Source organism: Syngnathus leptorhynchus, chromosome 14, assembly GCF_054491065.1.
Source record: "Syngnathus leptorhynchus isolate UIUO chromosome 14, UIUO_Slep, whole genome shotgun sequence".
NCBI lineage: Eukaryota > Metazoa > Chordata > Actinopteri > Syngnathiformes > Syngnathidae > Syngnathus > Syngnathus leptorhynchus.
In genome coordinates, this window is record NC_141208.1 from 4,414,503 (window position 1) to 4,427,827 (window position 13,325).

Here is a 13,325-nt window from a genome sequence, read left to right on the forward strand (position 1 = left end):
AAAGAGCAGGCGGGGGGGGATGGGAAGGGGGTCCAGGGAGCTAATAATGTCTCTTATCACTCTTTTACTACTACGACTACTACTACTACACACACACGCAAATATAAACATTTTCATAAAAGAGTAGGAACTTTCCTGTAACCTTCAGTACACGTCAACATGTCGACTCGCCTTATGTACTTTTGTTCAGTTTTTTTTTTTTTGTATTTGTATTCCGCAACCCAAAAGTAATAAATCTCTATGCAGTAAATTCATCGATAAAAATCCATTTGGGATTTATAGAGTTCTGTGTCACAGAAATCAAGCTCCACATTAAAACACTTCCAAAAAAAAATGTTGTGCGTCTTTAGAATGAATTTATCCCTGATTAAAATATCCCAAAGTAGTGTTTCCTTTCAAAAGAAATACTTGGCATCACGTTTTAGATGCTGCTAACACGATTTTGTAATCACCCATGCGGATATGTGGCGTCCTGTATGCGCCTCACGTCTCTTATCTGGTAAATGATGAACTTTTTTAAAACGGGATGGTTCCTGCTAAACCAATAGTTGCTCCAGAGACTCTCAAGTGCTTTGCTGGCTTTCCAAGTACGCCCACGTGCGACGGCCATAGTGTTACTTTGGCAAACTTTCACCACGAGTTCTGACTAGAAGGCTATGATCCTGATGAATTGTGGAGGAGACATGAAAACACAAGTTTGCAAATCTTGGACGGGGATGATGCGATCAAAACGAGAAAGAAAATGGCGTAGTTGAAATAGAATACAGAGTCAATGTTGAAGTGCGGCAACGGGGCTCAGCGGTCTTGTATGTACAGCTGTCACTGTCAAAGCCACAGGCGAGCCGCGACAATGCTTTTGTCTGTGCGCACAATACCGACATGTGTTCCTCTAAGACAAGCTTATACTCAGTAACAAATCGGCAAATTTTAATCTACACCATCTCATACTATCCGGACTATCCCCCCCCTCAAAAAATATGGGTCACAAAACACTTTGAGCTGTTTAATCTCCCTTCAAACTGTCTGAAACCTGCGCTGTCTTTCCAGCAAAAAAAAAAAAAAAAAAACTCCAAAACGCCACTTTGGTAACAACATGGCACACAATCTCAACAAGTTGGGCGATCTGAAAAGGCTTCGGCGCCCGACGTTGTCGGCAAAACTAGCAGGAAAAGACGCAAGAAGAATTTTGAAACCAACCTAAGCGCTGCGATCCCCAAAAGTTTGATTTCCTCGCAGTGATGCTGGTGCCGGTGGTGTCGATGGTGGCGACTGGCGATGGTGCTGGTGCTGTGGCTTTGAAAGGTAGTCCCCGGGAATATGACATACTGCGCCTTTGACAGCCTCGAGATAAGCACCTGCGCTCGGGTCTCTTTTTACGTCACACCTCCCCATTCACAGCCCTTCAACATGATGCACATTTGCACATCAACAGCCACCCCCCCCCCCTCCGACCCAGCTTTCCCTCCCCGCCTCGGAGCCCCCCCTCCATCCTCCTCCTCCTCGTTCGACTCCCACAGCCACACACACTCACACAAAACACACACAGGCGCACAAGGAGGCAGATGCACGAGCGCTCTCGAGCAGCAGATTTATACGGAAAAAAGGTTTCACTTAAGACTCTGACATTTTTTTTTACTAATTTAATAATTTAATTTGTCTAATTTACTATCTATTCGTATTTCTCATATATGGGAACAAAGAAATATCTCATCTAATCACGTTTAATCATCAGATTTGTGAAAAAAGCAACACTGAATACAAGACTCATACTTATTTTTATGTACTAATGTTTTTTTTTATTTAAAGGCAAAAAAAAAACTTTTTTAAACGTCGCAAAAGTGCACCTGAATATCACATTTGTGCAAAAATTCAAAAAGAAAAGCTATCACTCAAGACTAGAGCAGAACAATTTTGAAAATAATCTAATTGCAATATTTATTCCTCAATTGCATCTTTTTAAGCAATAAACGTGTACCCCTAGAGGTTCGCGAGCACATTACAACCAGTCACTGGAAACGTCGTCATTTATTTCACAGATCAATAACCAATCACGACAGCCACAACTGGAGCCGCTCAGTGAAAGCCTTTTTTATTTTATTTACCTCCTAAACGAAACACGCGACAAGCTAGCATTGAAAAATTGTCTTTGCTAGTTTGTTTGCCAGGGCTCATTTGCCGTGATATTTAATGAGAGGAAAAAAAAAACTTTCCCCGGCTTTGTCATAAGACCAAGGCATATGCCCTCCCAACCTCCTCATACATCACTCATCATGCAAATGAGAGGGAATGTCACTCCTCAGCAGCAGATGGCCAGGGATGATAACAATGGCTCAACAGACCAGTTTCAATGTCTGCGACTTTATCGCTACGGCAACAACAAAAATAGACGATATGAAATCCTTGTCCGTTAATTTGATTTCAAACCCCCCCACACACACACACCCCGTCACCCACCCCCCACCTCCTGTTCTCCTTCTTTTTAAATGTCTCTACCTGTCAGTCTGTTTCATTTCTTCCACGTCATTTAAATGTAAAAGGCTGGCCTATCGGAAAAGGCAACCTGGAAATGATTTGGGGTGATTACCACTGACTGCCGCCTAGCCCCCCCCCCCCCGTTATTCAAGTGACTGGGTGTAATTCCTCCCTGCAGGCCATGCTCGCCTTTCCTCACGATTAATAAAAGAGAGTCCTGAGAAATCACTACACCCCCCCCCCCCCCTTCACCTCACATCCTGCACCCCCCAACCGGCCCCCCCAGCTAAAGTGATGTCACCCCTGTCGTCCTGCTGACTCCTGTTCATACAAGCCCCCGTGGCGGAGAGTAAACAGTGGCAGCGTTTAGCAAACACGGCCAGATTACAATGACAAAAGGCAACCACACTTCTGGGTGGAGCCTGAGGGCAAGGGGGGGGGAGAGGGGGAGGGTGTCTGTGCCTGGAAAAAAAAAGCGCACCCCCCCTCTTTTCCTTTCACCCAGCTGATGGAAGAGGCCACCCAAACATGCTGAGCACCCCCCCACGCTCATTGCATGCTTGAATCTCAAGGGAACCAACGTGAGAAGACAATATGGAGTCATAATATATTTCCACTTGTTTTCTCCACGCGGCAATACGATTGTTACTTAAAGGCCTGGCGGTTGATCGGCATCTTGTTTAATGGCTCATTTGAAAGTCTAATGCCTAACTGTCCTTCGGAGCCACTCAGCCAGGGGAGACGCACAAAAGGGCAAAAAGAGGAAAAAGAAGAAGGAGGAAAAGCAACATCTATCCAAAGCATCTTATCAAATGACAATGTCGTTGTGCGGATGACAACAAACTGGGATTATATTTACTTGTGTCAACGCGATGCTGATATATTGCGTTCAAAACAAAATGTAATATTCTCCTCTTTTGCTACGGACATCTGTTCACATGTTTGGGGTTGAACTGTTTTGAAAAATAAGAGAATTGCGATTTAATATGTGATTATTATTTTTTCCACCAAGGTCCTCGGCCCGTGTATCGTAACAAACGCAAGTCATAAATTAATCAATATCGCAATAAATATCCGATTTATAATACAAAATTAAAGCCAAATGAATTAATTTATTCGCTTCAATCAGAGTTGTCGATTTCTATCAGTCCCAGTTCGGGGACGATCAAAATATAAAATCTCTTTCCAAAACCTAAACGACTGTTTTGTTGAGCTGTTAAAAAAAAAAAAAAAAAAAAAAGTGTGCTGATGGAGGAGTGGGTTGGACAAAATTACATGTCAAACAAGGGTGCACGTTTTTAAAAGTGCTGCCTCGTATTTGTAGAAAGTGTTTGATTGCATTTAGAAAGGTATTACAATGGGTCACATGTGTGTCTAAAAGCTTTTTGCATTCTGCTGCAAATGATGCAAGCCTAGTGAAGTGTCGCAGCACCCCGTTGTTTTGGAGCACCGTACCTTCCTGGCGCAAAAACAAAACCTACACAAACATGTCAGCTTCACTTCTTCTAATGCACTGCCGGGTCACCGTGTCAGCGCTGGAACTTCGCTCGCTCGCTCACTCGGCGCCAAAGCACATCGCACCCTGCAATTTCCACAAAACAATGCGGCTAATGTCATGTGGCAGCCCAAACAAAGAGTACTTAGGGCCATTGAATTGCGCAGACGTGTACAAAATCTATATTCCAATGAGTTTAATCTCAGTCTTCAATGCTGAAGAATGTATGGAAATAAACTTGCAACAACAGCCAGAGTGGTCTCATATCTCAAGTCATCTTTCCCTGTTGAAATGAATGGAAATGGTATTAATCCATTCCGGCAACAGTAAATGGCAAATGTTTTTTTTTCTATTTGAAGATTGTATCAATGTTTCAAACTGTTTTTTTATATTTGACATTAACTAGAGAGTAGTGGTCATTTGCAAAACGGATGTCGGCTCACTTCCTCAGCGACTTCACGGCGCACTTCGCAAAACTCTACGGCAAAACAAATTTCATGTGGCAGCCCGTACGCTCAAACAAAGCGCATTTGCACGGCTGCGTCGAATCGTGACAATGTGTACAAAATCTATATTAAACTGTGCTTAATCTCAGACGTCAATGCTGGCGCTAATGTGACACAAACGCATCTTTCTTGGTGGTCTTCAAGCCTCATTGTTGCCACTCTTCATGCCGCCTGTTCGCCACGGAAAGTGACATAAAAGGACTGAATTAATTCTTTCAACAAAAAAAAAACCCCACGTATTTGCATATGCAAATAGAAGGACGCCAACATAAATACATGTTGATATGGCTGCAGGACACACACACACACACACACACACACACACCCACACACACACACACATACTCACAACTATATCTTTATGTTAATGTCAGTTGGAAAAAGAGATATTCTTCAGTAGTTGTTTTTTTTTTTTCCACGGGGATCACGACACTGCGTGTCTCACTTAAAAGCTAACGATGAGATTACGTCCCAGCAGTCCCCTTCGGGCCCGTTCATGTGTGACCGGCAGCAACCTCGCGAAATGTTGATCCTGTGTCCTTTGAACACACTTCCGCAACCTTTTACATCTTCAACTCGTTCAGTGCCATTGACGGTTATAGACGTCAAAGATATGAAGTTGACAGTGAGTTAACAGACAATCGTTTGTTTTTTGGACGTTATTGTGCAATTGGAACATAATAAGAACCCCAAACTGTTCCCCCGAAACATTTACAAATTAGACTTTGACTTTATTGTCATTCACATGCACATCGTAATAACTAAAAAATGAATGCAAAGAAAGAGATGATGGCGCATTTCTGTCAAAGTGCCCAAGAAAACAGTTGAGCTGTGATGCCCGAAGGCACTTCAACGTCAATCCCAGAAACTTTTTGACTAGACGTCCGCTTTAATATTGAGTAGGCAAACATTTAGAAAATTGTGTATAAATCAATTTTCTGTGCACCTCTTTTATCTACATCATTATTTGCAAAATGAATGTGTAGTGTTCTAATTATCAACAGCAGATGGCTCTGTTTTTCCTGTCTGTTTTTATATTGAATACAGAGCAGTCATACATTTGTGGAATCAACAATGGATTTGTTTTGTGCTTTCTATTTACATGATAATAACTTTATTTTCGTATTATTAAACCAATTTGACAAATAAATATGTAGAACAGCTGGGGGCGCTGTTTTTCCAACTTTTATATGAACTAGCTAGCCGCAGTTTCTTTTATGAAGTTAACATGCATACGTATAAACCTAAAATATATTTCTCTTAGACTTTTAGGCGTGATGTAAGTGCTCCATTTAAATTCTGCCTAGCAACAGGTGGCGTGATGACATTTTTGCGGGACATCTCATCTGTTTTTTGGGTTATTGCTTTAAAAAGCTACATTGTAATAATAATTTTAAAAAAAGGATGCTAATTTGCTGATACTAATCCAAAACATCTTTCACCAATCGGTCTGTGCTGCCCTCAAACGCTCACATGAGACAAATCAGCGCCTGAGCGGTCAGTCGTGGCAACGCCTGGCGCTTTGCGGTTCACAGGCCAGCGACTCATTGTCACTGGGCGGCGACGTGCGCAACGGCCGGCGTCTCTGGGGGTCTCGGCCCATCTCTTTCTACTCGAGCGGGAGCACAATGAAAGCAGACACGCCTCTTAAAGGCCAGATAGCAGCTTAGATGTTGGGCCAAAAACGCGAGCGGGGGAGACAATGGTAACAGGTGTGTATTAATGTGCGCGCGGGTAATGACCTTGCTGGCCGTAATCGTGTGTCTAGACACAAAAGTGATGGCGAGGCTTTGCCGTCGCCTCTCGCGTGTCCCGCGAGTGCTCGAAAATTGCAATTGCGATACGAAAAAAAAACCAACTGTCATATATATGGTTAAACACAAGTAGCAGACCCAGGATACATTTTGTTGAATGGTAGATGGAAATTCAAGTTGAAGAAGTTGTGTTTTGATTATTTTCATGGATAGGGATGAGATTAACCAGGAAGTACAAAATGTAGATAATCTCAAAGGCAGTGTGGCTGCGCAATATTTTAAGTGCAATAGCAACAAATCTTCAACAAGGATTCAGAAAAATTGTCGTGTCTTAAGCACAAAACACACGACGTGCATAAGTACACGCGCAATGCTGATGACGATTTGCAATTTTGTGATTACGGAAAAATGCCCTTTGAAGCAAACAAAGCAACTGATTATCAACTAAGTTTCTTGGCTTTTCCGAGTGATTATCGTGGGGCGCTCATTGATTTTGCTTTTGTTTTCATCTTGCTTAACTTTCCCGAGACACAATTGTCATTTGTTTTCAAACAATACTTGCAATCGGGCTCCCACAAATTAAATATTCCCCCCGTTGGCCTCCTTCACTCGCCATCTGAAATGGACTCTCATCAAAATGGCACCGCGTGGAAACGTCTGCCGCCTGTTACATTTCTGATTGGATATTGTTTTTTTTTTTTTTTTCTTCTATTGCCGGCTGCCGGAAGGTGACCACCTCGTCAGATTAGAAAGATGACGGCGGTTTTAATCTTCTAATCGTGTGTCACCGGGGCTATCCGTCGACATTATACACGACATATCACGGATGAAAACCACTGCAGCGTTTACCGAAAGAGTGCAAATAAAGGGCCTTGTATTCCGACATCTTTATCAACTCAAAGTATTCTTTGGTTTGCGTCCTTAAGCCTGGCAACTTTTGAAAACTTGCGCAGATCCTCAGACATTTATACTCCCTGATTTCTCGCATCATCTCTCCAAGATAGTGATAATACGATTTGTGTGCGTGTGTGTGTGTGTGTGTGTGTGTGTGTGTGTGTGTGTGTGTGTGTGTGTGTGTGTGTGTGTATGTGTTTTCCGCTGTTGAGAAACAAACTGGATTATGAGCAGATCACTACATAAACAGCTTTCTAAAAAGGAGGCAGCTATTTAAAAAAAAAAGGCTGAAGAAATGCAAAGAGGGATTTAAATTTTAATTTGAATTTATTCCAGCAAGTGAAAGGTTCTTTTGAGAGGGGATTTCAGCAAAGATGACGGTATTTAAAAGTGATAAACAAGCATCTAAAGCGCCGGTGGAAAACATTTTTTTTTGTGCCGGGGAGGGATTGGGCTGGCGGTGGCCACAATTCCCCCTCCCCCCTAAACAAAAAAACAAGTAATAGTCATAATTAAAATGTAAATAGGCGTGATATGCGGAGATGGCTTCGCAGATTCCCCGTCATAAATTGCGTAATTAGCGCTTTTGTCTCGACACACCTTTGCGACGCCGTAGAGCGAAAATGGCCTCGGGTGCAAAAGCTGGAGCCGCGCTTGGCGTCGGGTAGCTCACACGCTTCACACTCATCACATGCAATTTCTATCTCGCTGCGGAGGAACACAAGCAAAGTTGAAAAATTAAACGCCTCGTCTACCTTCGAGAATCCGAGGCAGGATCTGCGGCCGTGCGATTAACTTGAGCTGTCAGCTATTGTACAGATGGATTATACGTATATTGACACGATGACCACTGAACTTAAAGCCTCGACGGAAAAACCTACGTGTCACACAAGACACACAAAGAGTTACATCATTTCGTCGAAAGGCTAATCCGATCACGGACGGCGTTTGTGCTTTCGCTATGTTCGGAAAATGCCAGCAAAAGAAGAAAAAAAAAAAAAAAAGGCGCTAAGTAAAGCTATTTTACAAGACTCCCTCACATGGATGCAGTGCCAGTATTGGGATACAATTTCACACAGCAGTCACATAACCTATAAGAAGGCTTAAGAAGGGGGGGGGGGAAATGGAACACAGTAAAGTCGTCCACTATCTTCCAAATAAAATAAAAAAAAGACTGAAAGCTGCAGTGAACTAATGGCGCAGTCGCATACAGACAGGAGTTGTTTAAAAAGCGCTCGGCGATGGTTAGCGTGCACCTGGCATCCCGCGCGCTAGCTTGGCAACACTCCTCCCTTATAATTACAATGAGCACCCAGTAATGCAGGCGAGAGAGGCTGAAATCGGAACGCTGTCCTTCGAGACGGCGCGGTTTTTTCTTCTTCTTTTTTTTAATGGCTATGCAGAAGAGTTCCTCGAAGTGCAGATGGCTGGCTTTTTTAGACGGTTTGTACTAGAAGGTAAAGAAAGGCTCCTGGTGGGAGGCCATCTTGTCGTAAGGCGCTACATTTGTCGTGTGAATGTTAGAGGCTATGCTATAATGGAGTCATAAATGTTCCTTTCACCTTTCAATATATATTACACTTAATACCGATAGATGGATAGATAGATGAAGGTAGTCATGCTAGCAACGTAGCAGTGAGGGGTGTGGCTTTGGTCAAAGACAGTATGTTGTTGTTTTATGTTGGTAGGGAGGAAAGAAAAGAGGCAACATTCAAATCCTGCTAGACGTTTGAAAATCACAAACTCCCCTTTTATGAACGAAAATAATGGGGTGATTATGGTGGGGCAGTGCCCAAGCGCCCTCTATAGACCAACTGCATTACTGTCAGTATTTGTATGAAAAATTCTAGGCCATGAATATAAAACAATCAAATGAGAAACAGTAATAAAAGAGAAAAATGCCTTACCTTGAGTCCCGTGGTTGGCTGGTACGCTGGAAACGATCTCAGTCTGTAACCACCAATTATCGTACGCCATCATAACTCCCGGATCACCTATAGTGTATAGGAAAAATGGCCAACATTTGTACGTTCAAGGATTATTTTTTTAAAATTAAATATCAGGATTGTATGAGGGGGAAAAAATCGAGTGAAATGTAGGTGTCCCAAAATTAGGCCAAAATGATCTCCTCTGACAATTCTGTGCGAAACAGAATGCAATCATTAAATTTGTATTCACGGGTGTAGAAGCCAAATATATGAACCGTTTTTTTTTCCGTGCAAGTGTATGTTTTTCATGACGGACAGTAGAATTTATTCATCCCCCCGTCCCTTGGAACCCTCCCAAGAACTGCCATAAAGGCGAGCGAGCGGGGGAGCCTTTGAATCAACCCACCGCTGTGATACAAGAGCAGCTATTACGACAACAACAAATGTTAACTCAGAGGAAAAGTTTTGCGGCTTTTTCCGAGTCGCGCAGGAGCCGCATTAGCATGTGAAAAGAATAAACAGGCGCATTCTCAGTTACATACTCCACCTGGCTGCGCACCAGCGTCCTTGTCAGAAGTCCACCCACCGTACTGGCTAACACTGAAAGACCTCCCGGGGACCGCGGTGACCATTCACTCGCTTGCCTCTTTTTCCCAAGCACCTGTGACTGTTTTTGTGCTTGCTATTTTTTGCTTTGTCTTTTCCTGGCAGCGCGGTATCATCTGAGACACACTTTGCCTCCAAAAGGAATTCTCCCTGCCCAACAATGTGGTCTGTTTGTTCGCCGGATGTGGCGGGCCAGAGAGTCAAAACAGCAAAAAACAAAACAAGTGGCAGCAGTAATAATTAAAATTGCCTCAAGACAAAATAAGCTCGGGGACGCGGCGGCGTGAACGGGGGGGCGTGGAAGAGATACGCTACTTTTATCTGCTGCTTTCTCGCCGACTTGAGGGTCCTCACGGGTACACCTGGATGGCTTCTCGTCCTCGCTCTCCTCGGACAGCTCATCCGGCTTCTCCACGGTCCTAGACCTCGGAGAGCCGCTTTGCCATTTTCCAAAGGACTTTGCCACAATCGCTTTGTCCGCTCCTTTCATTGTTTTCTGTAGAACACATTTACAGCATGACTTCCCAGGTTTATCCCCCTTGTGAGCCATCTGCCCCCCTTTTTTGGCTCTCACAAAAAAACCTGCGCTCATCTTTCCCAAAACCCAAAGTAAAGCTAGGCAGGCACTTTGCAAATGAAGCCAGTTTCTCACCTGGGTTTTACTTTTTCAAATAACTTTGTGATTGTCACAAATTCGGTGTGCTGCAATCGTTAATTAGCAACGTGACGAGAGGCCGCCATCTTGGTGGAATTTTCTGGGAAAAAAAAAAAAACAACAAAAAACATGGAACGAGAAATTCAAATTTACAGTAATTGTCTGATACAGCTAAAAATGCACAATAACAATTAAAAAAACGTTTATTTGGTTTGGACTGACCGTTCTTCCTGTAGCGTGTTCCATTATTAGCTCGCGGTGCTAACCAAATAGCATGGCTGACTAAATCACGTTTGAATACTTTTGAGAGAAAACATGGGGGAAAATATAAAACTAGCATTGACAATTATCTCCTAGAGTCGGAATTTAACTTATCTTAAGAAAGAATGAAGGCATTGTGTGTATAAGCATTCCAGAAATTAGCCCGGCATCTGTTTTTAGAGAGCATTTCAACATTGTTTTCAAGTGCAGTCCTAAAACAATACAAAAAAACAAAAAACAGTCAACAGAAGCTGGAAACGTGGAGGAAAAACAAACATTTCACATTTAATCCAACGTAAAGGAAAAATAAAAATAGCACATTATGCCCTAATTGAGCGCGGTACAGTCCACAAATACTTACAAGGCCGATCAGGATTAGCGGCGGAACATACCTAGTTATCTATTTCCGAGTGCCAAGACTGCTAGCAGTGGGCAACTACATTTCAAAAGCTGGCAAATCCAGTTGTCTCATAAATACAGAAAGTACTTAAATCCTTACCGAACAGAAGAAAAAGACGGATAAAGGGTGCTCTGCTGTATCACCGAAAAGCTGGTGCACTTTTCAGAATCACTGGCTAGGTTAAACAAATATGCTAAACCGAGATCAAAACAATCCTTTGATCTGCAGCCTAGTTTCCAGAGGAATGGCTTGGCTCTTGTTGTAAATAACTTGTATAAATCTATATACCGTTTGCCTCCAGGTAATGTGAAAAGTGCCAGGGATTGGCGGGCAAAAACCACATCAGATAAAAAAAAAAAAAAAAAAAAAAAGCGTATGAATATTTCAGCGGCAGTCGCATTCTGGCATTTTGTTGCGCACTTTCTAACCCCGTGTGATCATTGTACTTGTTTGGAAGCAAACCAATGACAACAATTTGATCATAAATAAATATATAGATATATATTTAGATACACATATGGCAGTCTCTTGTACACTTTTTGTAGCCAGTGGAAGAGGAGCGTTCTTACCTTCAGCGCGCCATTGGGTTGGAATAACAGTGTATAGTATTGTGTCACACTTGCGCACACCCAAAAAAAAAAAAAGAGGGTTTGAAGAATCAGAAGTTGCTGACTAACTTTGCCCTCTGTTTTGGTGGCGCACACAAAGCAAAACGCTGTCCATTCAAAACAGACAGCATAACTCTTTTCACAGAGATGGGGTGGGGGGGAGAGCTGCGAACAATGTGCCATGTGCTCGCCCGCCCGCCCGGCTGCAGTCACTTTGCAGGCAAGGCCCGAACGGTGAGAGCCACATGGGGCCGGGGCCGGGACCGACTGACACCGAGTCGGCAACTAACAGAACTACTTTTGTGCGAGCTAAAGACTAAACTCATCGGGACACTATTTTGTTGTTGAGTTCTTTCAAGCAAATTCAAATATATAATTTAAACACTTTGGACTTGCTCTAATATATGACCCAAAAAAAAAAGAATTTTACTTACCTTGAGATGATTCAAGAGTGACATTCCTTAAGGTTTAGAATCACACATTAGTTTTAGTTTTTTTTTCAAGTTGTAAAACACTTTCTAATACATTTGAAGAGGGTGCTGCAATGAGGACCTTCTTAAATTTGTATTTTCACTTATGACTGTACATTCACAAGTGTTATTTGTGCCTTCTTTATGAGAGAGGAATATTATTGTTATGATTCCTAAACTGTTATGTATGTGGTTAAAAATGTAATGGTGGGCAGTTGCAATCCCGCCATTTCAATGGGTACGTTTGATAACTCGAATTCTCATTTAGGTGTAATTCCACTGTTAACCGCTAGATGGCAGCGTGTTGTTTTAGTGATGGTGTACATTTGAAAGATGAAGAAACAGGAATTATTGGAGCACAACTTCACCAGCATACATTCTCTTATAACACCTTAGTAAAAAGCACAACACTCCAAATTCAGATTTGCCGCACTCAAACATACAAATAATCACTGGAACCGAAACAAAAAGAAAACTGTTCAATATATATATCTATATATATATATATATATATATATATTATTTTTTTTTTTCTACGGCGCAGAATAGTATCAATTTGCTGTCATTGCGCAAGAGCAGCAAAAATGGTGAGGGAACAGAATGTACCATATTCTTGACCCGTCTGCCTCAGATGCGTGCTGTATATGGAAGTGAATGCTGGACGTGAACGGTGTCATCCGCCGTGTCAACGCGCTTACATGGCAGTCGCTGCAGCCGAGCGGTGCGAGCGGCACATATGGATTCGGGGAGAGAATTGTGAAATGACAGATTCCGGGTGTGATACTGAGGGAATGACTAACTAAATAGGAGGGGCGCTCCAGGCTGTTAAGCTTTTGAAAAAAAGCAGTTTGCACGTTACTTTATCTTGTCAATCAGATTCCTGGAAGGGAAGAGGTGACTGATAACTTGAATTAATTATTTTCTTTGCATGCATGTGTTAATTCATGTTAATTTATGTCCCTTACAGGCCCAAGCCAGAATATCCCGAGTAAAGCGCCACCTCTGGCACCCAGATCACCACACCACTCGCTTTGCATATATTTATATCCAATGAAAGACTTTTATTTATTTTATTATTATTTTTTTTTTCTAATCCTGTTGGAACAAGAACTGACTGCCAAATTTGATTTTTAAATGTACTTTTTAAGCTCTTCCTGTTTCGCCACTCAACTGAAACATGGAGCGGTGTTTACCACTATGATAGGATTTGAAAGTAACAGATTAAATTCTCTTAAGTAAATTAAAAACAAGTCACAGTTCAACTAGTAGCACAATG

At 42.3% G+C, this 13,325-nt stretch overlaps 1 protein-coding gene across 7 annotated transcripts in view; it reads right to left on the reverse strand.

The window, feature by feature from the left end:
* The window catches only part of st18 (ST18 C2H2C-type zinc finger transcription factor), a 41,020-nt gene extending 29,344 nt beyond the window's left edge, over positions 1-11,676 (reverse strand). For 5 of the 7 annotated variants that reach the window (XM_085930621.1, XM_085930620.1, XM_085930619.1 and 2 more), the window contains exons 1-4: positions 10,533-10,659; positions 10,308-10,410; positions 9,971-10,151; positions 9,029-9,115 (exon numbers count right to left, since the gene is read on the reverse strand). In XM_085930621.1, the coding sequence (XP_085786747.1) occupies positions 9,029-9,115; positions 9,971-10,145 (262 nt within the window). In that variant the 5' untranslated portion in view covers positions 10,146-10,151; positions 10,308-10,410; positions 10,533-10,659. Of the gene's footprint in view, positions 1-9,028; positions 9,116-9,970; positions 10,152-10,307; positions 10,411-10,532; positions 10,660-11,070; positions 11,182-11,540 lie in introns of those variants that run through there. The other 2 variants (XM_085930616.1, XM_085930617.1) reach the window with 2 other exon arrangements.
* Between the last annotated feature and the right edge of the window lie 1,649 nt (positions 11,677-13,325).